Consider the following 27,713-nt stretch of genomic DNA (forward strand, 5'->3'; position numbering starts at 1 on the left):
CCCTGATCAGTTCAGGGCTCTCTATTTCATCTAAAAAATATATTGATTTGTGCTTATACACTCAGATGAAACCAACTAGACTTGGTATTTTGATTGACCTTTTATTTGCATCAATGGCTGAACAGCTTATGCTTTAATATTAACAAAAAAATTAGCAAAAATTTAATTATTTCCCTGCAGAATCAAACCTTAAATACAAAAAGTCACCAAATAAATGACACAAAATGCCCCAAAATACACAAATGACCAAAAAAAAGACACAAAATTACCAAAAATGACACAAAATGACTAAAAAAGACACAAAACGACAAAAGAAAGACACAAAAGCTGCTAACACGGCAGCAGCAGCAGGAGGTTCTAATAGACAGAGAAGAAAAGAGAAGTACAAGCGTTGGATGTTACGCTCGACTGGGCAAACAGTTGCAGGAAAGCAGGGAGAAATCTCCCGCCATGGAGCAGCAGCGGCACTGAGACACAGTGTAAGGTGGGAGGCATTACAGTAAAAGCTGTTAGGAGCAGCCATCCTAGACGTCAAATCCTCCCAAATGAAGGAATAAGCCTGCACCTGGACTTTGTTTGCACCCTCCTCCTTATAAAAAAATATAAAATGCTCACATTGTTGATACAAAAGCAACCATTCAACAAAGCCACACCTTTAGATGGAAGTGTAAAAATCCCCGGGAGGGCTGCACCAACAGCATCTGGGTCAGAAAAATGGGTGACCACGTGTGTGTGTGTGTGTGTGAGTGTGTGTGTGTACCTCAGCAGCAGCTCGTAAAACTAAATTGCTTAGAAAAGACACAAAATGACCAAAAAATTACACAAAATGACCAAAAAAGACACAAAATGACCAAAAAAGACACAAAATTACTAAAAAAAATACACAAAATTATTTTAAAAAGACACAAAATGACAGAAAAAAACTAAATTACTTAAAAAAGACACAAAATGACCAAAAAATTACACAAAATGACAAAAAAAGACACAAAATTACAAAAGAAAAGACACAAAATGATAAGAAAAAGACACAAAATTACCAAAAAAAAAGGCACAAAATTACCAAAAGAGACACAAAATTGCCAAGAAGAGACACAAAATGACATGACGTAACATTTCCACTTCTTGCAGTAACAACAACACGGCAGATAATAAACGCTCCGGTAGCAGCTGCCTTTATTTTTGTTAACGTCGTCACAGAAACAAGTGGAACAAAGCTCCAGCTGGAGCAATAAAGAGACCTTCCACACACAACACGGTAAAGAGACATTCATATAAAACTCACATTAAACTTTCATATCAAGGTGGGGGCCACACAATATCGTCACGAGGGCCACAATTGGCCCGCGGGCCGCGAGTTTGAGACCCCTGATCGAAGAGCATATCTCCTCCTTATAAAAAAAAATAACAACAAAAAAAATGCTCACATTGTTGACACAAGAGCAACCATTCAACAAAGCCACACCTTTAGATGGAAGTGTAAGAATCCCCGGGAGGGCTGCACCAACAGCATCTGGGTCAGAAAAATGGGTGACCACATGTGTGTGTGTGTGTGTGTGTGTGTACCTCAGCAGCAGCTCGTCGGTCCCCATGGATCCTGCAGGAGGAGGGCAGCACACGGCATCCACACACACTCTCCCCACAAAACCCAGCTCGGACGAGTGCTCCAACATTACAGACAGGAAAAAACGGAAAAATGCACCTTATCGGGCTGCAAGCTGCGCTCTCTGCTTCCCTCTGCTTTTGTCCTCTTTTTCTCTCTTCCTGTTTTCACTGCCTCTCTGTTCCTCTCAGCCTTGTTCCCTTTTCTCTCACGAATAAAACAAGCGCTCCCCCCTCCACCTCTCTCTCTCTCTCTCTCTCTCTCTCTCTCTCTGTGTCTCTGGTAGAGCAGCAGAGCAGTGGAGACCCCGCTGGCTCGCCTCGCTGAAGTAATCCCCTGTGACAGCTCAGCTCATGTTGTTATGTTGTGGGCCTATTTGAGTCTAATACTACAGCTCTAGAAACAGCCCAGCCCCTAGTCCAGCTCTGGACCGCCTGCATGGCCGCCGGGCCCCGGCCCAGTCCGGCACACACACACACAGACACACACAGCGCCGTGCCAAACAATGCTAGCTATTCACATTTACTGCACATCATCTCTGGGGTTTTTTTTGTCACAGCTCAGCTGAGCTCAGCCCGGGCCGGGCCGGGCCGGGCCAGGTCCAGACTTTAGATGTAAAAGACACAAAATGACAAAAAAAAGAGACAAAATGAGGAAAAAAGACACAAAATGACCAAAAAATGACACAAATTGACCAAAAGAAGACACAAAGTGACCAGAAAAAGACAAAAAATTACCAAAAAAAGACCAAAATGACCAAAAAATGACACAAAATGACCAAAAAAGACACAAAATGACTAAAAAAGACACAAAATTACACAAAATTACTAAGCGAGACACAAAATGACCAAAGAAAGACACAACATTTCCAAAATGACCAAAAAATGACACAAAGTGACAAAAAAAGACACAAAATGACTAAAGAAAGACACTACATTTCCAAAAAAAAAAGATACAAAATGACCAAAAAGACACAAAATTATCAAAACAGTTTTCCTCACATATTGAAGTATTGTGATTTTTCCTGCCTCTCCTGTCCTCTCCTCTCTGCTCTGTGAAAACAGCCTATCCATGTTCAATCAATTCAATTAGTGTGTATGTGCTGGATGGTGTGGTTCTTTATGAACAGTCAGTGTTTTATAGAGTTACAGACGTTGCAGTGGTCTGCATAGCCACAATATATGAGACACAACAGTAACAACTAACAGACTTTAGATGTACAGCCGGAGCCGGAGCTGAAAATAAACCAACCTTAACTCAGCTTTCATGAAGTTTTTATGAGGTAAATAAGTCGTGTACATCATAGTAAAGCAGTGCTGAACCGATGGAAAGAGGCCAAGTTCAACATCGAGTCAAGCGTGCGCTGAATTTTCACAGTTTATTAAGAGAGAGTATAAATATCCTCAAAACAAGATATCATAAAGACGTACAACATCTCCAGTGTGTGTGTGTGTGTGTGTGTGTGTGTGTGTGGATGTGTATGTCGGGTAGGGGTCTCAAACTCAAATTACCTGGGGGCCTCTGGAGGCAGTATCAAAATGACCGAAAAAAGACCAAAAATTATAAAAAAAAGACACAAAATGACAGAAAAAAGACACAAAATTACATTACATAACATTTCAATAATGTTTCAATAAAGGGTCCGTTAGCAGCTGCCTTTCTTTTTGTTAACGTCGTCATAGAAACAAGAAAGACCTCATATTATGTGTCTTGCTCTTTTTCAAAATATCATTATTTACGTAGGACGTGGCATTGCACTGTTTCCGATCGGACGCCTTTTAGGGGAGCTCCGCCCCCTTTGTGTGATTGGCCTACACCTGATCAGTTCAGGGCCCTCTACAGCTAAAAAATATATTGATTTGTTCTTATACACTCAGATGAAACCAACTAGACTTGGTATTTTGATTGACCTTTTATTTGCATCAGCTTGTGCTTTAATATTAACAAGTTTTCCCAACTCGATCACCCAATTCTCACCTAAGTATTCAACAAATATCATGCAAAAACGGAACTATTTCCCTGCAGAATAAAACCTTAAATACCTATAATTCTTGGTATGGATCCAACATTTTGACCACCATATTGTTGGGTTTGGGTTCTGTCTGGCGAGACAAGATGCTGCCTCCTACATGTCAAACAGGTACAAAAAAAAAAAAACAACTTGAAAAAGCTGGCATCTGTCGAGTTTCCCATCAAGTTTTCCAAATGAATATATATTTTATTTATGCTCATGCATCTTGATGAACACCCACAGGTGCGGCTGACATCACAGCTGCAGAGTCTCGGTGCTGCAGCCTTCAGACGTCCCGCTCTATCCGGGTCTGAGCCTCGCGCAGGTCTACAGACAGGGATGTTTCGGCCGAACCGCTCGGGTCTCCAGAGAGCCGGCCCGGTCCAGCAGATCATGCCCGGGAAGAGGCAGCGCAGACAGGCATGTCTCAGTGAGGAGCCCTCCCGAAGGAGGCGCTGCCAGATCCTGCTCCATATACCTGGCACATCACAGCCTCTCCTGCCCCATAGGAGGCTGGGGCTGAAGACACAGGCAGGGAGCTGCTGATTAAAAATTCATCTCTCTGTTTATTATGATTTATGCATGTTTCACTGAGCCAGGAACGAAAAAGAGAGGAGAACAGCTTCATTAGTGCATATTGTGTGTATGTGTATGCCTCTGCCTGTTTGTGTTCTCTGTGTGTGCATGTGTGTGTGTGTGTGTGGCTAGCTGGCAGGTGGGGGATAGTTAAAATTATGGATTGTACGTGAGCTTCATTAGAATGTTTGGCATACAGGGCAAAATCGTCTGTCTTCACAAAACACCTGCATTTCACTGAAAAACAACAATTGAAATCCTAAATTATCCGCCGTGCACGGGCCATCGCTATTAAAATGCAGCAGACACTTTTGCTAACTTCTAACTTGATTACCCATTTTCCGCCGCCGTTGTTTGCCATTCAAATCGGATCGGCCCTCTCATTGCACTTTGTCTCAGCCAAAAGCGATGGCAGGCGCGCAACGATGACAAATATTGACACATGGCGAGCGTGTCAACAGAAAAGTGGGGAATAAGAGCACAGAATGGGGCCACCGGCACTCTCACATAATCACCTCATGCATTTCAATTCAAGCAGATGCTGCAGCCACCGATCATATGTTGCTTACTGTTTTATTACAGCGAAAGCTGGATGTAAAGAGCGTCGTAATACGGAGCATAAAAAGAGCACAGAGTGGCGAATGGAGCCATGCTTTTCAAATTAACGCACACAATTAAGTTCTGCAAATGTTCCAGTTTTTGAGTGCTGACAATGATGACTGATGATTTGTTATTTACACTGACAATGGGCTCATATTTATGCAGATATTAAAGCTGCTCCAGGCAGTGTTTTTGCATAGAAAAACACTTAAACTTTAAAACGGGTATGTGATTGTCTCAGGATGCAGAAGTTAAACCCCTTTTTTTTGCTAATTGCAATTTTTGTGCCATTTACATTATGAACTGGACTGCACTGCTGCATCCGTAGAAAGTGACAAATAGTGTTCTGCATGCATCAAAACAGCCCCAGGCATTGGGTGGTGCCATGTGAGGACACACCACTGTCCTAATTCCCATCTCGTGAGAGCAATTCCACAACATGACACGGCAAAAAAAAAAAGCGTCAATTTGATCACTGTCGCTCCCCGACTCGGCTCCGACCATCTAATGTACCTTCTGTCTGTAGCGCACGTCCAGTGTGTCAGATGACGTGATGCTAAGTGACACAGCCTGTGTGTTTTGCCCTTTAGACTCCTTGCTTGGCTCTCTCCGCCTCGGTAATCTTTGGAATCACATGTCAGATGGGGGAGTAAACATGAGGGAGTTGCGTGCAGTTTCCCTGACATCATCGTCCACGATTTCCAAATGCTGACAAAAAAAAAAGAAAAACTGCTGACGTGTGAAGCCTCCAACGCGGACAGTTGCTCCTGTACTCCAAGGATTCAGCTTCTTACTTCTTCGTGTCACGACTGGAAGGATATTTTAAAACCACGGCACACTATGAACCTAAACTTCAGATGGTTAGATGACTGCATGTTCTCCTTGCTAGAGTTCATTCTCCTACACAATTTGTGCAGTTTTGAAACCACAGACTTAATGTTTGCCATGATGCATATTGTTTTCATGCAGGTTATAGAATATCTCAACTCTTTTTTTGGTAATTTTGTGTCTTTTTTTGATTATTTTGTGTCTGTTTTTGTAATTTTGTGTCTTTTTTGGTAATTCTGTGTCTTTTTTGATAACTTTGTGTCTTTTTCTGCTCATTTTGTGTCTTTTTCTGGCCAGTTTGTTTCTTTTTTTAGTAATTTTGTGTCTTTTTTTGGTCATTTTAATACTGCCTCCAGCGGCCCCCAGGTAATTTGAGTTTGAGACCCCTGATATAAACATATATATACATATGAATGCAGAATCTGCAGGCAATGGGACAAGATTTTGGTCCTCGAAGTGTTTAGGTTTCCATTTGTAGTCCGATTGAAACTGACCATTTATGTTTGAGCAAGCTATGGTAAAATGCATGTTAAAAAACAGTTTAAAAAGTGGCAGAAAGTATCGACCAACATGCAATGAAAAGTATGAGAGGCAGAACATATCAGCCAACAAGCAACTGCAACTGCAGAAAACCAGCTCTGAAAACCTTGACCCCCAATTAGACGATCAGATCCCCAATAATCTGTAAAAAATAACCTATTATTTAGCTTTAAGTTTGCTTTTTCCTTAATTTATCTGCATTCGTATGTAGATATGTGTTCATAGAGATTAGCCTCAATGTCTTCTGGACCTAAATTACAGCCAAAACGCTACCCATCATGTCAATAATGACCTGTGCATGAAAAAATAAGTCTTAGCCTGGTTATGCATTATCAGAATATCTACCAGAACCATGTCCATTGTCCCCAGAGGCTTCTGAGACTAGCTGTAGGCAGCAGGAAAACATTTTGGTATGGAAGCATTCTCAGTTTATAGTAAGAAGTAACCAATCAGCTTTGGTTGCACACAGTAAAAGAGTTGATGCAAAGAGCAAATTAAGACAATCACATCAGCCAAAAAACAACCTTTATCATCATATTCTGTGTTAAATTCTGGTCTTAGATATTGTGTCTCAGTCCAGCTCCAGTCTCATGTTGCTATCGATCCATCCATCTGCAGAAATACTCTTCAAAACCAAGCTTAACCTGTTTCACTGTGGTCTCATCCAGCGGCCTTGGTATTTCCACATTCTTTACCACATGCCACAATTCATTCCTCCTCCCAAGGACCTTATCTGAAGGCCTGCTACTGTCTCTATCTGCCTGCTGCTCCCAACCTGCACGTGCTCCTGTTGGAGGACATATGGCAGCGTCTGGGAGAGACGTAAGCCAAGGGGTTGCATGCAGGGAGGGGCAACTGGTTCCATGCAGCAGCTCCCTGCGTGCACCGAGCCAAATATAGCTCCGCTGAAATCCTCCGATTTTTTTTCCTAAACATTTTATAGGTTTGGAGCGTGCACGCCGCCCCGCTGAGCCGTGACATCATGCCTTCTGAAGACGAGCATCTTGTTTTTGTCATTCACGGGAAACACACACACTCCGGCGCTGACATCGCAGTAACTTGAGGCCACGACTCAAACCGTGCAGCCTCTGTCTCTTTTAAATTGTGTTTACAATTTAATGACCTATTTGTGTTTGTTGTTTCCGGCGAGTGCCTCTCTTTCTCTTTCTCTCTCTCTCTCTCGCTCTCCGTCCCTCTGCCTCTGTATCTCTCGCTCCCTAACACGCTCTGACAGGGAAAGGTCAATGCCCATTGGCTACATGGGGGGCACTGAGTGATGTAAGGGGGGTTGTCATGGTAACGTGCCGGGCTCGGCGAGGACGCAGGATGCTTTTTGTGCCAAACGCCAAGGCCAGGACTCAAGCGGGATCAAAAGACTCGAGAGCTCGACTCGCCGGGCGGAAGCGCGGCGGCGGCGGCGGCGGACTGGGGGCCGCTTTAATTGACTGGCGGTTTACTGGCCTGGCAAATGGGCTGGGTGGGACCCGGCCAGTGAAGCAGATCTGCATGTAAGGAACAGAAAGAGAGGCCTAAAGACAGTCGGTTGCGAGCGGCTCTGTTGTGTCTGTGAGCCTACATTCTGCTGAGCTTGGCTTCATATTAATAAAGGAGGGATTACTAAAGTCTGCAGGCTCCTCTTTGGCCCCTCTCCAGCCGGGAGCCAAGCGAGGGTTCACTCCCTCCGCCCGCCCGCCCTGCCATCCTCTGCTCCCCTTTTCTTATTCTCCTCAGCATGCTGCTCACGTTCATCCCATTCAAAAAAAAAAAAAAAAAAAAAAACACTCTCATCTGCCTTTCCTCCTGTCTGTCTCTGTTCCATTTCTCTCCACTCTCCCTCTAAGTACAGGAGGGGAAAAAATGCACCAAAACACAGATAAATTATTTAGATTTTTTTCCCCAAAGAGAAAAAAAATGCTTGACTCTGCAGTTTGAAAGAAAAGGGGAATGGAGGGAAAGAGGGGGGAGGATGGGGGGGAATGAGAAATAAAAATTGCATTAGATACAAGATTCCGCAATCAGCCGGCGATGTGAAGAATTAATCTTATCTTTCACCGGCACACACGGCCAAGTAGGAGAGCGCCTCCAAAGACTTCAAGATGACAACGGGACGAATTCTTCTTCCCATTACGCCGCCATTCAGCCATTGTGGCGGCCGACACCTGGAGATAAGCGGACATATTGTTGCCATTGACAATGTCATTATGGGACAGTAAACAAGCGATGCGGCGGAGGGTCGGGATAAACCAGGCGGGGCCAGAAGGTCACCGAGACAATCTGGAATGAAAGGATGCGAGACCCCGAGGGAGAGATAAGATTCCACTTCTTTTTCTTCTTCTTCATCTTTCTCTTTTCTCTCTCTCTCTCTCTCCAAAGCCAAGGACGGGCATACGCTTAGAACAAAGCCCCGGCACTGCCGCGTAATCAACTCCTCTGTACTCCAACAGCAGCAACACAATCTTCCCTGGAGGTCATCCACGGGAAGAGGCTTAGGAGGCAGAACGGCTGCAGGATCATGGGCTATTAAGATGGGAAAATAGGATGACATTCACCCGGACTCTCACCCCGGTTTTCCTCCATAAAGCATTATGTATATGGACAAACATGAACTGCGGGCCGCGTACGTGTTTGAGGTGAAGAAGCTGTAAATGTTTTGCACAAGTCAAACGACAAGTAAAAGGAAGCTTTTAAGAATTGAAAGAAAAGAATTGAAAGTTGATCTTAAAGGATAAATAAATAATTTCCCTTGGTCGGTGTGACTGCTCCGTATGAGTGTCTATTTGAGGCTCTTTCACTAATTGTATTTAATTGTTTATGTTAACTGTGTTTAAATGTTGTAACTTGTCACTTTTTATGCTGCTTTCTTGGCCAGGTCTCTCTTGGAAAAAAGATTTTTTAAATCTCAACTAGACTTTTTACCCTGGTTAAATAAAGGATATATATATATATATATGTATAAGTCCACTTGAACACCTTTTGGTTTGAGCGTTAACCGTTCTGTGCATAAGTTTGACAAATATATATTCAAGGTGTGCAGCTACGCGCGACCTTCCTGCAGCTATTTATTTATATTTGAGTTTTTCAGCACGTCCAACCGTATGTCTTTAGAGACTCGGGTAAGTCTTTAATAAGGTGAGTCCAAGTGAGTCCAAATGAGGTGAGATACGTTGAGAAACAGTTAAGCTTTTAAGGCAACAAATGGGTGACAAGGGATCCCGCCAAACCGATCTGTATTCCCGCCAACCGGCCTCTCTCTTAAGCTCTCCTGTGACACTTTTAGCACCTGCACTACACCTCTCTGCTCTCTGTAAACTGGGCCTTAAGGCTGATGCACAGCTTCCACATCCCGGTGGCCACGGGGGTCTTTGTGACGGATGTTTTGTCATCTGCCGAGGTCAAAGTGTCTTATCCTACACCAGGACTCTGTTTCCTCAAAGGCCAGAGATTACTGGGGTTAGTAGTGACAGTGTGACACTGACAAAGAAAGTGTGTTTTATTTAAATATGTCCCATCACGGCTAATCTCTATAATCAGATATTTGCATATGGATGCCGAATCTGCAGGCAATGGGACAAGATTTTGGTACTGGAAGTCTTCTGGTTTCCACCAGACTTGAAGTCAGAATGAAATAGACCAATTAAGTTTGTTAACCTGCCTTACCAACATTTTGATGAGGCAGAAAATATCAGCCAACAAGCAACTGCAACTGCAGAGAACCACCTCTGAGAACCTCGACCCCCAATTAGACGATCAGATCCCCAATAATCTGTAAAAAGAACCTATTATTTAGCTTTTAGTTTGCTTTTTCCTTCATTTATCTTCAAAGGCCAGAGATTACTGGGGTTAGTAGTGACAGTGTGACACTGACAAAGAAAGTGTGTTTCATTTAAATATGTCCCATCATAGCTAATCTCTATAATCAGATATATGCATATGGATGCCGAATCTGCAGGCAATTGGACAAGATTTTGGTACTGGAAGTGTTCTGGTTTCCACTTGAAGTCTGAATGAAAAATACTTTTCAAACTGTTGGTAATGCAACATAATTGGTCTAAGAGGCAGAACATAACAGCCAACAAGCAACTGCAACTGCAGAGAACCAGCTCTGCAAACCTTGACCCCCAATTAGATGATCAGATCCCCAATAATCTGTAAAAAGAACCTATTATTTAGCTTTTAGTTTGCTTTTTCCTTCATTTATCTTCAAAGGCCAGAGATTACTGGGGTTAGTAGTGACAGTCTGACACTGACAAAGAAACTGTGTTTCATTTAAATACTTCCCATCACGGCTAATCTCTATAATCAGATATATGCATATGGATGTCGAATCTGCAGGCAATTGGACAAGATCTTGGTACTGGAAGTGTTCTGGTTTCCACTTGAAGTCAGAATGAAATAGACCAATTATGTTTGTTTACCTGCATTACCAACATTTTGAAGAGTATGAGAGGCAGAACATATCGACCAAAAAGCAACTGCAACTGCAGAGAACCAGCTCTGAGAACCTTGACTCCCAATTAGACGATCAGATCCCCAATAATCTGTAATAAGAACCTATAATTTAGCTTTTAGTTTGGTTTTTCCTTCATTAATCTTCATTCATATGCAGATATGTGTTTATAGAGATCAGCCTAAATGTCTTTTGGACCTAAATTAGAGACAAAAGACTACCCATCATGTCAATAATGACCTGTGCATGGAAAAATAAGTCTTAGCCTGGTTATGCATTATCAGGATATCTACCAGAACTCCAGAAATATTGTCTGTTGTCCCCTTGAGGCTTCTGAGACTGCCTTTTACTGTGTCTGCTTCATCAACTGAGTGGTAGATTAGGTCAATGCTTCACTAATTTACAGTTCCATTCACCTTTGTTGCACATGACGAGGAAAATAGTCCCTGAACCATTCTGTCTCCATTTCAAAACTCCAAGAGTTAAAGCATGAAATAAAAAATCGTACATTCTTTAGTCAAATTATTTGATCTAGAACCAAAAACCTCTAAAGAGATGACCTTAAAACTACCCAAAAGTGTTTCTAAATCTCTGGTTAGTTGATAAAGGAGCCATTTTAGAGCTGTGAAAGTATTTCCAAAGGCCAGAAGAGCAAGAAATATCTTCAGTTGTACTGCCATTTCTAAATCAAAAAACCTTCATCATATCCATCATCAGACTTTATATCCCGCTCACTCATATGCACTCAGTCTCTCTCTCACAGCAGGCTGCCGGAGCACGGAGGTGGCAGGAGTGGTCCTGTTCCATTTGCAGACATTAGTACAGGGAGATTAATTTGTCCCCTTCCATTAGGTGGGAAAGCTGCCGTCATGGCTGCTCAATTATCCCTTAACAAAAAGAAAAATAGACAAACAAACAAGAGCCGCCCGAATAATAAGCACTCTATAAGTGTTGCATCATATGGATGCATACGTGTGCAGGTATAGAAGCTTGGAGACGAGGTGTGCCCGGGGTCAGGCGTGGCTCTGTTTTCCATTGTGGCTGATGGCTCATTAATGGCAAAAATGTGCATTTTCTACGTCTGAAATTCAGCTATTCAGCACCGAACTAGAGCATAAGAGATGATGTGAGAGGGGAAAAAAGAGGGGTAGAAAGAGAGAAGGAGGGATAAAGGCAGACAGAGAGATAGACGTTGCTGTTGTTGTGTTTAGACTTGCCGTCTTCCTGCCGCTCTCTCCTCGTTTGTGAAGATTTCGACTTCATTAGAATTATAATGAACATCAGCGAGGCTCGCTGAAATATTTTTGGCTCCTTGAAAATAAATGAATACACAAGCAAATCAATTCAAATCTGCCCATTATGCCTGTTTTCTGGGTCGTATGAAACATGCATAATGGGGCAGCAGTATAGGCACACGGCACTGTACGTCGCCATGATAATAAGCTAAAATTACAGGATCATTTGTCATCATTCCCAACATCGTTACATATTGTAAAATCAATTTCATATCCACGACGACATCGACGGGCTCATGACGGCTTATTGACTGACTGAGAGACACATCAGAGCATTATGGTGCTGATGTTAACACTACAGCAGAGTCATGTGAGATGTGGGTACGATTTGTGTGTGTGTGTGTGTGTGTGTGTGTGTGTGTGTGTGTGTTTGTGAGAGTGTGTGTGGCTGTCGTGCTCCGCCGGTGTGATGATGTTGCTGTGTAGTGAGACTCGCTAATTGGCTCACCTGTCTCTCAGCCATCTGGAGCCTCTCAAAAAAGAAGAAAAAAAAACAGAAAAAAACGTCACACCGAGTTCCCCCAACAGCGCGCGCGCACACACACACATACATGGACACACACACACACACAGAGGGACACACACACACAGAGGCGTGCATATGTGCCTAAATACAGGAAAAGACAAATGTGGAAAATCTGCAAACGAGCAAATGTAAATGAAACAGAGAAGTCGAAGCAAATCTAAAGATATTTTCCATGTCACACTCTTGTTACTGGAGGGTTTTTTTTGCAACAGGAGTGATTATTTTAGCAACAAAAACAACCAGTGTGGTTCTTTATTTCGAGTGGTATGGTAATCATAGGAACGCGTTAAAATTGACGCACAAAATTAATTACAGCAACAACGAGCTTTCTGCTGGGGGAGAAGTGGGTAGTGAGAGCGAGCGCGCGCGCAATCAGGACAAGAACTACGACGAATGTACAACAAACGCTGTATTATAAATAAATATTGTTATTGTTTTAGGAAAGCACTGGAATGTGAAGAAGACACACCCACGACTTCAGACCCCCCACCTCCTCGACAGAGCATCAGCTGGAAGAAAAAACACTCCACTATCCCAGAAAACCCTGGGGCACGCTGCTGTCAGTGTGTGTGTGTGTATGTGTGTGTGTGTGCTCTCATACCAGCAGTGTTTCAGTGTTTCAGGAGGATGGAAGATGTGACAAAGTGTGTGTCGGAGTGTGTGTGTGTGGATTGATTTAGAGGCTATGTCATCAGAACAAAGAGGTCAGGATGTGAAGCTGATAACCATGACAACCTCTGACACAGCTGGCTTATATAATAACATTATTAAAAGTTATTATAGGAAAAGACAAATATATCATCAGTGTATCAATAGGTGGGATAATAGAATAAATAGCAATATAAATATTAAAAAATGCTATAAAAATTAATTAAAATTGGAAAAATGAAAAGCATTAGATTCACTAATGTTGTTATTATAATAAAGAATATAATAAAATATTATTACACTATTGCAGGTGTGAAAACATATTAATATTATACATTATACATGAATAATAAAATCTAATTAAATAAACAAAATAATAAAAACAACATATTTATTAACAAAGAATACATTAATAATGACATTGACAATATATGACACAATAACATTATATAATTATTATTTTATTTTTTATTATTATTATTATTATTATGCAGGCTAACACGAATGATTAATACATTAATAATTGATTATTATTAAAATGTAATAATACAATAAATGAATTACTACTGATGCTACTCTAATTTTATTCTAATTATTGGATTTTTTTAATATTATTATTATGCAGAGTAATGCTAACAAATAATAGATAATTAAAAAATATCCATCCATCCATCCATTTTCCCTTACTTATCTGGGGCCGGGTCGCGGGGGCAGAAGGCTAAGCAGGGCATTCCAGATATATTTTGTTAAAAAATAGTATTTTTTTTAATAATGGAAGGACCTACAACAGCAGTTATATAGGCTCTGAGCTGAGAGACAAGGTAGGTGTGTGTGTGTGTGTGTGTGTGTGTGTGTAATAGTTTTTATTCTCTCAGTACCCAATGTGTTCCAGGTCAATGGTTTGAATCACACACAAAGAAGTAAGCCCCTCCCGAGCCACTGTATGTTCACCTGCCACCCTGTGTGTGTGTGAGTGTGCATGTGTGTGTGTGTGTGTGTGTGTATGTGTGTGTGTGACAGAGAGAGTGCGAGTGTGTACGTGTGTGCACAAATTGAAGCGATGTCACTCAGAGAGAAAGAAAACATTCCTGGGAGAGAAAAGACAGATTGTGAAAGAAGTGATGGAAGAAAAGATGTCTAAACGGCCGTCCAGCTCTCTGCAGACGATCCTCCTCTCTCTCTCTATCTCTCTCTCTCTCTCTCTCTCTCTTCTCTCTCTCTCTCTCTCTCTCTCTCTCTCTCTCTCTCTCTCTCTCTCTATCTCTCTCTGTCCCTCCCCGTCATTAGCAGCTCTTCATAATTCATGTGTTTAGATGAAAAATGGATGAACAGCGAGCATGACACCAGCACAGCCTCCCACAATTATAAACCCAGTGAGAATTTCAATCCCACTTTTCTCCTGCTGCGACAGTCCGAGTGCACAGAGAGAGACGGCGGGGGACGGGAGGCGGTCGAGGCGGGAAAATGAAGGGTCAGCTCACTCAAATCACAAGTCGTAGTGGTGCCTATTCATGCACACAGTCCTGGTTTTACCTGCTCAGGTTATTTTAGATTTCTGCCGCTAGTCAGCTAAAAAAAAAAATAGTGTCATGAGAACGAGACTAGCCAAGAAATCCAATTTTGCTTTTGATTCATGGTTTGAAGTGCACATTGGTGATAAACATCTGTAAGTAATGATGTTATGTTATTATATTTAAGCATAATAATCCATACAATATACATTTTCTGTTGGGAAAAATGTACATACAAGATCTGACATGAGATGAGCTTTCCCTTGATTTGTTTGAGCAGTGAACATGGCAGCTAATCTTCACTCTCCTGTGAACATAGATTCAAACACTTTCAACTCAGGATTCCTGCTGCAGCACTTGAAGCCCAACCAGTTTTGGTGAAAATGAACATATTTATTTGATCAAATAATCATCTAGTGATATTCTTTATAGCTTTAAATTATTTTTTGACCCAGAAAATGGGTATTTTGACACCAAGATTGACCTTCTAAGTGGCTTGGAAGATATATTGGTTCTCATAGACTTTGTATGGCTGCCATCTCCGATCCACAATCTTGATGAAGTGGCTCCTAGGAGCCATGAAGTGGCTCCTACCAAAAATTGAAACCTATAGTGAAAGAGCATGTGGAAAAAAATTGGTGCTTTTGTCTGACTTGTCCCCTTTATTTAGCTAAGCCGCCTGACTAAAAGGCTCCTGAGGTAGTTAATCGACATTTTTGGTCCGATTCAGGCCACATTGGAGACAAGACATGACTCCGAGCAAATAAAACACGATTTATAGTGTGTTTGCAGAAAGCGTGACTCATCATCTTTTTACTATTCCTATAAGTTCTGGTGCCAAACAAGCAAATTCCTGTCAAATTACGGCACTTTCCTGCCAGTTGTGCTGACTGGGAGCGTTTTCCTGGTGACATTGTGGTATTTCTCCTTCAATTTTACATGAAAAAACTGTGTTTCCTACAGTTTTAAAGTTTTGTCCTATTCCTTGATTTACTGTAATTAAAAGTGTCAACTATGGTGATATTCAATTTCTAATTTTAGGCCCTATTGAAATTTCTGATGCAATTTAACAGTGTTTCACTGTAATTTCTACAAATGTTTCTTACAGTGTAAGCCAAAAATGATGAATGAAGTGCAAACGCTCCTGAAGTCGTAAATCATCATCTTAAACACATTTTAGGTTAAAAAAAAAGACATGATTGGTCCCATTCAGGCCACATTGGGGACAAGACATGACTCCGAGCAAATAAAACACGATTTACAGTGTGTTTGCATGAAAATCTGAGTCACTCTGATGATCACCAGACTCATTTCTGACTGGCAGAAGGCATGACTCATCATCTTTTTACTATTCCTATAAGTTCTGGCACCAAACGAGCAAATTCCTGTCAAATGACGCCGCATTTTATGCCGGTTGTGCTGACTGGGAGCGTTTTTAGGAAGTGCATCTTCCCGACTCTTGGACTCTTTTTCTCACTGGGGGATAAATTAGAGCTCAGGAAAAGGAGCCTTTTAACGGCGATAACTGCCACTGCCGAGGAGAGAGAATCCTCCAGCCGGCGTCTTCAGACTCTGCCCCCCATCTCATAAATATTCAGATGTGGGAATACTGAGGGGGGGGCGGGGCCAGAAGCGGCGCACTGAGCAGCCGCGGCTCGGCGGCGAGGGACCGCTGTTGTCATGTGGCAACCGGGGAAGCAATAACGGACGCAGCGTACCGGGACGCCACATTGTGTGAATCCCTGTAATTATAGTCTCCTCTGTTTATGTGTGTCTGGCTCTGTAAACAGGAAGTGTGTGTGTGCAGTTGTGCGTCTCACACACACCTGCAGCCCCCGTGCCAAAGACGAACTTGAGGCCTTCGGAGAGCTCTTGTATCTGTTCCACTCATGATCTGATGCTATTCATACGCTAATAAACGCTTGTGTTTGCCGATTTGTGTGTGTTTTTGTGTGTTTTTTCTCTCTCTCTACGCTCGTGCACGCCGCCGCCACCGCCACCGCCGTCCTCCCCGTCTCAGGAGGTCATGTCAGAGCCAATAGTGGGTTTGCGGCTCATAATGACCGATGCTGAAAGGCATCCGCGGAGCCACGCTCGCTAATTATCAGCTGTGTGCCTTCAAAGAACATTATCAGCACAAAGACCTGCAATTATACACACACTCGCACGCACAAATACACACACCCTTTATCACCCTGTTTCCGCCATCAACTCTTTTCTCCTCCCAAACTGTCTTCTGTGCTCTTGATTGCTGTTGTCCTCCTCTTTTTGTCCTCCTTCCATCTTCCCCCGCCTCCATCATCTCTGCTCCCCACGACTCCCCCGGCTCTCTTTTTCCTCCACTCTGTCGCTCCAGCCTGTTTTTGTTTCCTGCCCTCCGTTTATCCATCCACATCCTTCAAATTCCAACCCTATCCTCTCCTTTCAGCTCCCTCGTTTCCACTTCCACTATCTCTCTCCCCCCCCTCCTCCCTCTCCTCCTCCACCTCCTCCTCCTCCACCCAGCTCCTCTTCTTCCTCCTCCTGGCCCAAAACAGACACTTAAATAACGAGCCGGGTGTCAGTCAAACCGCCAGAGAGCTTCATTAGAGGAGGAGAGAGCACAGGATCAAATTATACGCCCAGTTCTCTTTTGTGTGATTGTGTATGTGTGTGTGTGTGTGTGTGTGTGTGTGTGTTTGCAGGGGATTGTGGGGGGTTGGCGGCGTGGTGGTGGCGGTGGCGGTGATGGTGGTGGTGGTAGTGATAGTGGTGAAGGCAGAGAGGAAGTAAACACACGGTTCGGAGTGACGCAGCTGTGTGGCAGATTAGTGTGTATCACACATAGTTGGTGTGTGTTCGTGTATGCATGTGTATGTATGTGTGTGTGTGTGTGTGTGTGTGTGTGTGTGTGAGCTCATGCGCCAGTCACAGCCTCGCCTGTTTTCTCCAATCAGAGAGAAAAACAAAAGCAAACTATTTTGCCTAATTATTCACAGCCACAGTCATCGTCTTTTTCTTTTCCTGCCGGGTTTTTTTGCTTCTTCTTCTTCTTTTTCTTTTTCTCTGCCAGCGTCTCGTTCTGTGCTGGATCTTGTTTTTGATCTCGGGCTGATTTACCTGCTGTGAATACCATCAGCTGGAGCTTTACACTCTCTATATCTATTCTGGGACTTTATTTAAAAAAAAAAAAAAAAAATCAATTATGATTCAGTGCCGTTATGAGATAATGACAAGGCAGAATAACATTTGGTACCTTTCCTTCCCGCACCTTTCAAAGTGCTTATTTAGTGATTAAAATCGATAAAAGTGACAATAAATAAAAAGTTAAAGTTGATAGAGTACTTAAAAGGATTCAGCTCATTAAAATCACATATTCTTTACATTACTGCCGAGTCTTTTTCAGATGTACGGAAGGTTTTTAATGGATTTCTTACCATTAACCATTAGCTTCAGTTCATTTCATGACAGAATGAAAATCAGCTTGCAGCCACTTCGATAATCCATCACTGGGAACATTACGTCACCTTTATCCTGGTTTTCTTTTGCAGATGGATTGTAAAAAGACAGGACTGCTTTGAAGAAATATAATTCAAAATGAATATGTCTGTTGCGTGACTTTCCAATTAATATAGTTAGTGAATGTACACTCTAAAATGTTGAGACTAAATCAGGTATTTTCCAGAAATGTACTGTATTATTTTTCAGGGTTTTTTTTTCTACATTTAGTGAAAATGCCATAAAAAAGTCAATTAATTTTATTACAAATATTACCATAAAATGGAAGGTGACATCATAATGTAATAATAATAATAATTATTATAGATTTTCAATTTAATGTAAAAAAAAAAAAAAAAGTAAAATAAATCTTAAAAATTGGTAAAAAATCTGACGGCAAATAATATTAAGGTAAATATATTAGTTATTATACAGATATCTATATTTTAAAATATATTATCCGTTTTTTACAGTGTAGTCGTTTTTTCGGGATATATTTTAAATTGAATGTAGAAAAATGTAAAAAGAAATCTTAATAAATATATATTAGTTATTCAACAGATATCTATTCATTAAATACAGATATAAACTGTATATTATCCATATTTGTTTCCAATTATATGTAAAATAACTTGCTACTATTTGACAGTAAGCAACTTTTCCTGTCAGACTTTTCACCATTTTTTTTCATGATTTTGTTTTTTATGGTGTAGTCATTTTTGGGGGAGTGTCCTTATGATAATGCATAAACATTTATATATTCCAAACTCACAACTAAAGTACCATTTGGTACAATGTCTTAGCTGCCATGTAGTTTATTCTCCTCTCAAACAGATGTTACTTTACTGGCACACAAAACTCAAAAAACAACAGAAAACGTAAGAGAATCTACTCATCCAACATCTTAATAACCTACTCAGTTACAGCAAGAAAAGCCATTATCACTCAGTATGAAAAGCAAAATAATCTCTTCCTTATATGAACTAGTTAATTATTTAAAGCATCAGTTCATCCAATAACAAAAAAAAGCCCCAAACAAACTAATTATAATGCTTAATGAGCGTGCTACGGATGCATTATGGATCCTATAAATGTTTATGAGTCGTTCGTAGCGTAGATAGCCGCTCATTAACACTTGGACTTGTAGTTCACACTAACTAATATTTAATGAGTGTTGCAACAGTATAATGCACATCATAAAGCATTAGAGATGCACTATAATACTTTACGAGTATTCATATGCTGTTAAATGGTGCAAACGGGCGAAAAAAAAGTGTTCCCGCTCTGTTTTTCTCCTGCACTATCTCCCTCCACGCTGGAAGAAAATGGGTGTGCGTTGATGGTTTTCAGGGCAGGATATTCGTCCTTTTCCTGTTAACTCTGCCTCAGATGAGAAATAGGTGCTGCTATTTTAAGCTCGGCCCTTATTTAAACCTTCTTCTCCCCTCCCTTTGCTTGATCTGTCGCTCTGTCGCCGAAGGGTTTAGTTTAATGACCCTCCTCGGCCGTAGATCTGAGCCGCGTCACATCTCTCCTTTCCAATTTCCCCTTTCTCTCTCTCTCTCTTTTTCCCTCCATCTCTCTCTCTGCCACCCAGTCTCATCTTCCGACATCTCCCCCCCAGCCCCACACACTCCCAACAACAGCGCCAACACCACTCCAGTGTTGAAGCTAAAATGCCTGTTGATGTAGTCAGTGTTTGGCCTGAAGCCTGGAGATACACTGCATGCCTCATTGAGGACGAGGCCGAAGGGAAGAGAAGGAGCGAGGGGGGAAGAGGGGAAGAGGAAGAAAGAGAATAAAAGATGAACAACAGTACCTTTGTATCGGTCCGGAGAGGTCGCTGGCGTCCTGCCTGCAAGACAAGAAGGAAAGAATTCACTAAAACAGGAAATATGACCATAAAAAGCATACATTTAAAAGTAAAATTACAAACAAGTAACATAAAGTGAAGAAAATCAATCATATTCAATGTGAAAAACAGAGTTAAGCATCTCATTCCCACTAACAAAGAGCATGATTCTTCGACTCTACGCTGATGACTCTCTGCTGTCAGTATCAGTCAGAAATCTGCTCCAACACACAAACACTCTCCCACATGGCAATGATTGACTAGTTGTGTCATAGAGATATTTTTGTGATACAATTTGTACTGTTTTTAATATGAACACAAACACTGTGAAGAAGCAGCAAGATTATGTAATAAAGTCACATGTAACAAATATATACGGTCGCCCATTAAGTTTTCCATGAAATGACTGTGACAATGTGATTTATTCTTGACAGATAAAGTGTATATCTTCTCTAAACTTTATTTATCAATCTCTTCCAAACATATCACATTGAAAATGAAACCACAATTAAGGATTAAGGATTGTGTCTGAAACCGTGTTTTTATGTCACTATACAGAGTCCCTAATTTGTCATTGAAAGTAAAAGAAAAATTGTAGTTATTATACAGTTATTATACAGTTATTATACAGATAAATAATATATATTATAATATTATACAGATATAAACATTTTCAAATACTTGTTTTACTGTATGTTATCCAGTTTTAAATAAATTATATAGTTATTTACAGTAATTTGACAGTAAGTGTTCAAATTGTGTTGCCAGACCTTCTACCATTTTTGCAAAATGTCCAAAATTAGTAACAAACCAAAAGGACAAGTTGAACCGCCCCAACTTCTGGCAACCGAACCACTACAAACCAACATCATAAACTAAAAAAATGGTGCCTTCAAGAAGCAAGATGCATATGTCCATGTAGCAAAGTATGTCAGTCTACTCAACTCAAATAACCAGAAACATAAAGGAATGTCAAAAGTGGTCAGTTAGCAGAGAAAGAACTGGACCAGTGTATGTGTGTGTGTGTGTGTGTGTGTGTGTGTGGTCAGACATTCGTCACAGTACAAGCTGTTTTTTAACGATCCAAAGTTAATTCTGGCCAAAACCTCTGAATGATGTATTCTGTTTATTGTCTTCTCAAAGGGGACTGAATATTCTGTGGGATATTTTTTTGGCCAAACATCACACTAATAACTTTTTCTATCTATTATGGATAAACCAGTGACACAAGACTTCTTTGTGCTTGTTTTTAAATATTTCTCAGACTTTCTAGTGGTCTCTTTGTCTCCTTTATGTCGAAATTGCAGCACAGAAAGTCAAATTCAAACATCAGCAGCCACACAAACCCTGCTGCACACATATTCTCCTGGCTGGCTGGTGAAAACACTCTCTGGAAACTGCCTCGACTGAAATTTTTCCAGATTACGATTGCACCATTAGTGGATGATGCCCTGTTGGCATCTGCCCATTTAAAAACGAAATACACGGCTCTGCAGAGGAGCTTTGCAGGTTTAACTTTGGCTTCTTTTTAACAGTGGAAGTAAAACAGTTGGGCGCTGATGAAGGCTGCGTTTCTGGGAATGTGATACAAATCAAGACACTGGCAAACACACACACACACACACACACAGTGAGCCATCTAAATAGTAAATTGGTCTTGTCTGTCCTTGGGAACAGTAGAGAAACTTGTTCGTTCCACTGGGTTTTCTCCATAATTCCCTGCTGTTTCCTCTTTCTCTCTTCTTCCCTTTTTGTTTTATCCCTCCCTCCAATCCTCTGTTCCTCTTCCACTGCATGTAAATAAATTGGTCCCCAGGCCCCACCACTAGACACTGTGTGTATGTGTGTGTGTGTGTGTGTGTGTGTGAGCCAGCATTACACTCAACCGACACATAGAGACACACACACTTACACAATCCTCCAGAGCTCAGAGCTGCACCAAATTAGCCCGGGTTTTATGTCACTGAGGTAAATAAAATAATAATGAATTAACAATGCTGTCATTAATAACCACTGTGTGTGTGGGGGGGTGTGGGCGTGCATGTGTGTGTGCATGCATGCATGTGTGTGTGTGTGTGTGTGTGTGTGTGTATTATGATGAAATGCTGAGAAAAAACTCCTTGCTCCTCCTCAACACAGTGGCCAATCACCGCTATCGCCACTCTTTGCATTTCAAAGACACACTCTTGTCTGTTTCATCTCCGACCACAGAACACTCATCCTGTTATCCTCTCACACACACACACACACACACACACACACACACGATAGCCACCTCCGCTTCAGTCCATTCTCCCAATGCCATGAATTATGAAACAGGGTAAATGGAACATCAAACACACACACACTCACACACACACACACACTGCTCGCACTCACAGGTTTACACACCGCATAGACACATGCACAGAGAACACACACACACACACACGCTGCTACACACACTGTAAAACTCTACTCTACACTCACCGCCGCTCATATTTTGGAATCTATATACATATATAAAAACAAAACGTTTAAACTGCACCGTTCTTATTACTTACTAACTCACTGCAGCTTTAATGTAACAGTTTTAAAGACCCAAGTAAAACTTAACTATTGTAACTTTATCAGTATGAAAACAATAAAGACACAGTCATACAACCAAGACGTTTACTCGTGTTTAGTTAACCCTCTGAGCCCCAACGAGCCGTTTCAGGGAGTTTTTTGCTCTTTTTAAATTTTACTCAGTGTCCTTGAATTTCACTGCAAAATATATCATCCATATAAAAGTTTGGCCGCTCTATGGAATCAGCACAATCATGGCTAGAAGTAGGAACAACTCAAAAATGTCTTTGTGCAGAATGTGGAAGGCAACACTGGGAAAATTCTACACATATTGAACTATTTGCATGTTTCCAGCCTCTCCTGTCCTCTCCTCTCAGCTCTGTGTAAACAGATTTTCAGATCTGCCATCTGGTTATTGCAAACACTTTATTTAAAATGACACATGGAGAATAAAGAGATTCTGCCAGAAATATCAATATTTTAAGCTTTGTTTTGGTTATATTTTCTAAGGGAAACTTTCAAAACCTATGATATGTTCAAGGACCATCTAAAAGTTCAAGTTTCTACTAAAATGCCTGTTTTTACAGTTTCTTTCTATGATAAATGGTCATTTTTTTCCAATTACTTTAAGAAAACATACATTTAAATCCTGGTGGTGGGGTAAAAAAGGGTTAAAACATCTTTTTCAAAGTATTTTTTCTGACCTTTTTTGAAAAAATGTGTTGCAAGAGGAAGTAACAGTGAATACATTGGAATTGTACTGGAGCATATGGATTCATAAAGCTTTTTAAAACTTCACTTAAATATTCCAGATTTGTTTTGAAAACTTAATCTCTATATCTACTACTATCAACACTAATTAGAGTGGTTTATTTTTGCGCTGCTGTTCCCAGAGATGACCTGTCAGTCAACCAGTGTGGCCTCTATTGTGACCGTGGGAATTTCATTTCATTATTATATTTTTACTCTCTCTGTCTGTCCAGTCTCCCCTGGCTATCTCTGCTCTAGCAGTCTTTGTCCATTTCCTCTAATAAAGTTAAACTGACGACAGATTAAATGCTCCTTTATTGGGTTAGAACATTCTCCTCCCTTTTAGCCAATAAAGCCCTTTGAAAGAGTGGATTACCTCAGAAAAGCTAATTTGATAATGCATCTTGAGCATCTGCTTAAGATGTTTGATGTAAATTGTTTTGCTTGACTACAGAACAACATTACAGTGACTTTGGCGTGTCGACAAATGTTTACTCCCATGTCTCAGTACCCTTTAAAATCCAATTGGATTACCTCAAAAATGCACTGGTACACGGCTTAAAACAAGGCTGTTTGTCTCAGTTCATAACAAGTTGACATTTGAGAGAAACATGCTTTTTACAGGACGCTTTGTTTGTCTTGAAAAGCCTTTTTTTAAATTCCAAATTACTGCGGTAACTTTATTATTGCACAAGAAAAACCACTTTGGGTCTGGACAATATCCTGTCAACATTTTCCTCTGACCAGAATCTTATTAGCTGCTCCACCACAGTTAGCATGTCAAATTATGATTTTGTTCCAGTTGAGCTGCAGAAACAAACTCATTTAGAGACAGAGAAGCTGCACTATAAAAAACAAAAAATAGTAAAAAATCAGGCAACATGTACTGTCAAATAACTGACTATTTTACAGGTAATTTATTTAAAAATAAAGAAAATATTGTATAAATATCTGTATTCAAAAAATATAAAAATATATATCTGAGGAGTAATATGATGGTAAGTGTTGACCAACTTTTTTTTTTTACCATTTAAAAAAAGATTACATTTAATTAAAAATTTTACTGTAAGAAAACAGAAATTTGCCTTAATTTTTGAGATTTTTTTTTTTTTTTGGTCTGATTGCTAAAGTACGCTGTAATGAATTATTCTGTAGTCATTTCATTTGACTTAATATATTTGATAAAATGTATTAAATATCAATGCGTCCTTGATTTTGAGGCAGTCGTTTAAGTTATTTTAATATAAAAATGTTTGAGATAGAATCTACTTATTTTGATCACATTAAATATAATCTTTATGTGTCTGTAATTCTAAATCAAGAGAATTTTTGAATGAATCCAACACAATAGAAATAGTCTGTTTTTAATTGACAGGCACTCCCTGTTATGCCCTGCTTAGCCTGCTGCCCCCGCGACCCGGCCCCGGATAAGCGGACGAGAATGGGTGGATGGATGGACTCCCTGTTAAGTTGTTATTAACTCAACTTGTAACATAGTTGGATTTAATTAACCCTTAATAGGACACTCATTGAAATACTTGCAAATTCCAAATTCCAATCCTAGAGAATATTGGAAGATATTACATACTGCCAGAATGTGTAAAAAAAAAACATACGAAAATAATATTTTGAGAAAAAAGTTTACGAGATTAAAGTGGCAAATCTACAAGAAAAAAATGCACAGATTTATGAGATTTAAAGTGGTGAATCTGAGAGAAAAAAGTTGCTTTTTCCCCACTTTAATTCTCTTATATCTGCAACTTTTTTTCTTGTAGATTTGCCACTTTAATCTAGTAAATTTGCAACTTATTTCTCGAAATATTACCTGAAGTTACCAAATATAGTTCTTCGCCTGATAAAGGGTTAATAATATTGCGTACAATCTGTTGCCTCAATTGTATTGAGTAGCTATTTTTTATCTTTTTCTTTTTTTCACAGTGTATCAATCGGCCCTTGTTGCTCTGCCGACAGGAATTGGGTCAGAATTGATCACGGGGATGGAAGCAGATGGGGAGACGGCGTCCAGGTGGAAAGCAGCCAGACTTCTGCTTCACGACAGACAGATTTTTGGCGCCACGCTACGAACCTCGAGCACAAACTCCTGCAGGCGCAGCGGCGCCGCTGCAGGCCTGGCGGAGACGTAAAACGAAGCTGAAACGAGAGGGAGTCCTCGGGGCGACGGTGCCAGAGCCACCGCGAAGCCGGAGCAGGTGGCGGGACCCCGCGAGTACCACGGGCATACTTGGACACACACGTATACACACAGTGTGTATTAGTACTACATGAAGGGAGACACTAGGAGCCAGCTGTCACAAACACTGAGAGCATTCCCATAATGCAACTTTTAAAGCGATTTCCCACTCTGTCTCTCCTTTACCCTGTTTAACCCTTGTGGGAATTGTTTTTTTTCTCTCATTATCAGTGACACGAGGAACCAGGTTACTGGGAAAAATGAGGTTACAGGAAGAAATCAGAGAATGAGTTCACATGCTGCAGTAACCTGGTTACTGCAAAAAGCTGAAACATGCATCTTGTCTGCAATGTGCAATGGATCCAAATTTCCAGTTGAGCTGCAGAAACAAACTCATTTAGAGACAGAGAAGCTCTTTAATGTACTGCACATTCTGTCAGAAAACAAGAAATGGCAAAGTCAGGCAACACTTACCGTCAAATAACTGATTATTTTACAGGTGATTTATTTAAAAAATACAGATTATGTTTTGTAAATATCTGTATTTTAAAAAATATATATCTGAGGAGTAATATGATGGTAAGTGTGGAGAAACTTTTCTTTATTTTTTTACCTTTTTTTTTTACATTTAATTAAAAATTTTACTGTAACAAAACAGAAATTTAGCTTAATTTTACATTCAACAATTTATTGTATTTTTAAAAAAAAATGTTTACATCAGATTATTAAGCATTTGAATAATATGATTTAAAAAATACATAATGTTCAATATATTAAATTACAGATTACAGAAGTCCATTTTCTGGTTAATATTTGTAATAATTATGGCATTTGCACTTAATATAGAAAAAACAGCACAAACCTTGTAAAATACTACAATAAATTAATTTTATTTTCACTATGGTTCAATTTTACTCAAATTGTGGGTTCTCCACTTTGCTTATTTTTGTCTAAATAGCATATATTAAATAAAATATATTATTTTTTTTATTCTATAACACAGAGAAAAGCTGCTTTAATGAACTAACTGATTAATAAACAGTTTATTTTGATATTTATTCATCCAAAAGGCCGTGAGAACGTCTCAGTCTCAGTCTTTCTTCCTCCTGCAAACTGTTTTCCTCTCCTCCACCGTCCCTCTGCGGCCCGTTTGTGTCATTCTAACACTTTCAGTTTCAAACACTTCTCTCCTTCTCACCTGCCTCACACACACACACACACACACACACACACACACACACACACACACACAAGCCGCTTCACATACCGAACCCACAATCCCCGACCAATCAACACATCCAGGCACGCACATCTTTAAAAACCGATAAATACATTCACACACTTGACTTTCACACCCCACCAAGACTTCCCACTTCTGTCTCCGTCTTTATCTTATCTCCATCGCAGGTGTGTGTGTGTGTGTGTGTGTGTGTGTGTGTGTGTGTATAAGACAGCCAGTGTCACTTTGGCACGCTGTGCCAGCTCTTAAGATGATGTCAGATGTGGGCTGCTGGCCCGCCTCCAGATGGATCTAAACTCTCCCATTGGAGGATGAGTCTCGTAGCCGGCCGTGCCAAAGTGCTGAAGGCGGATGAGGATTGGATGAAATGGAGACCTGAGCGACACCAGCGAGCTGCCATTTCATTAATCATCCTCTGACTGATGCTGCATTCACCGTGTCTGCTGGTGTATCACCAAAGACGCAACTGAGAGTGACTCAGTAGTTCATAAAAGCTCTGACTCACATGTATTTGTGTGTCTGGAACTGTTAATATTAAAAGGTTTTTTATTCATAAAGGAATATCACACTTGAAATCAATCTGAAGGCCGGAAATAAGCTCCGACCCTCAGCAACATCTCGATTAAAAGGCATGCTTTCTTTAAAAAACGACAAAAATTACAGCATTTAGCATAGACACGAACTGTTACAACAACTTATGTGTGAAAAATGCTTCAATCAGGAAAAAAATACCAAATCTAATAGTGATATTTTGTCAAAATCCCTTATTTTACATGCCTCGTTCGAAATTGTGCTAAAAAATAAACTATTTGCACTGACTACATTTTTTGCAAATCCTTAGCCAAACTGCTGGTTTACACAGAGCAGAGGAGAAAGGACAAGAGTAGTTGGCGTCTTTTCTTTAAAAAACAACAAAAATACAGCATTTAGCATTGCCACAAACTGTAAAACAACAAATATCATTAGATTTTTTAAATTTCTGATGATTTTTCAACAATTTATGTGTGAAAATGCTTCAATCAGGAAAAAATAACCAAATCTAATAGTGATATTTTGTCAAAACCCCTTATTTTA

At 40.4% G+C, this 27,713-nt stretch overlaps 1 protein-coding gene across 19 annotated transcripts in view; it reads right to left on the minus strand.

Moving 5' to 3' along the window:
- The window catches only part of celf2 (cugbp, Elav-like family member 2), a 327,757-nt gene that overhangs the window by 239,050 nt on the left and 60,994 nt on the right, over positions 1 to 27,713 (minus strand). For all 19 annotated transcript variants that reach the window (XM_059325582.1, XM_059325586.1, XM_059325584.1 and 16 more), the window contains exon 2: positions 19,879 to 19,914. In XM_059325582.1, the coding sequence (XP_059181565.1) occupies positions 19,879 to 19,914 (36 nt within the window). The remainder of the gene's footprint in view (positions 1 to 19,878; positions 19,915 to 27,713) is intronic.

This window comes from Centropristis striata, chromosome 22, assembly GCF_030273125.1.
Source record: "Centropristis striata isolate RG_2023a ecotype Rhode Island chromosome 22, C.striata_1.0, whole genome shotgun sequence".
Lineage (NCBI taxonomy): Eukaryota > Metazoa > Chordata > Actinopteri > Perciformes > Serranidae > Centropristis > Centropristis striata.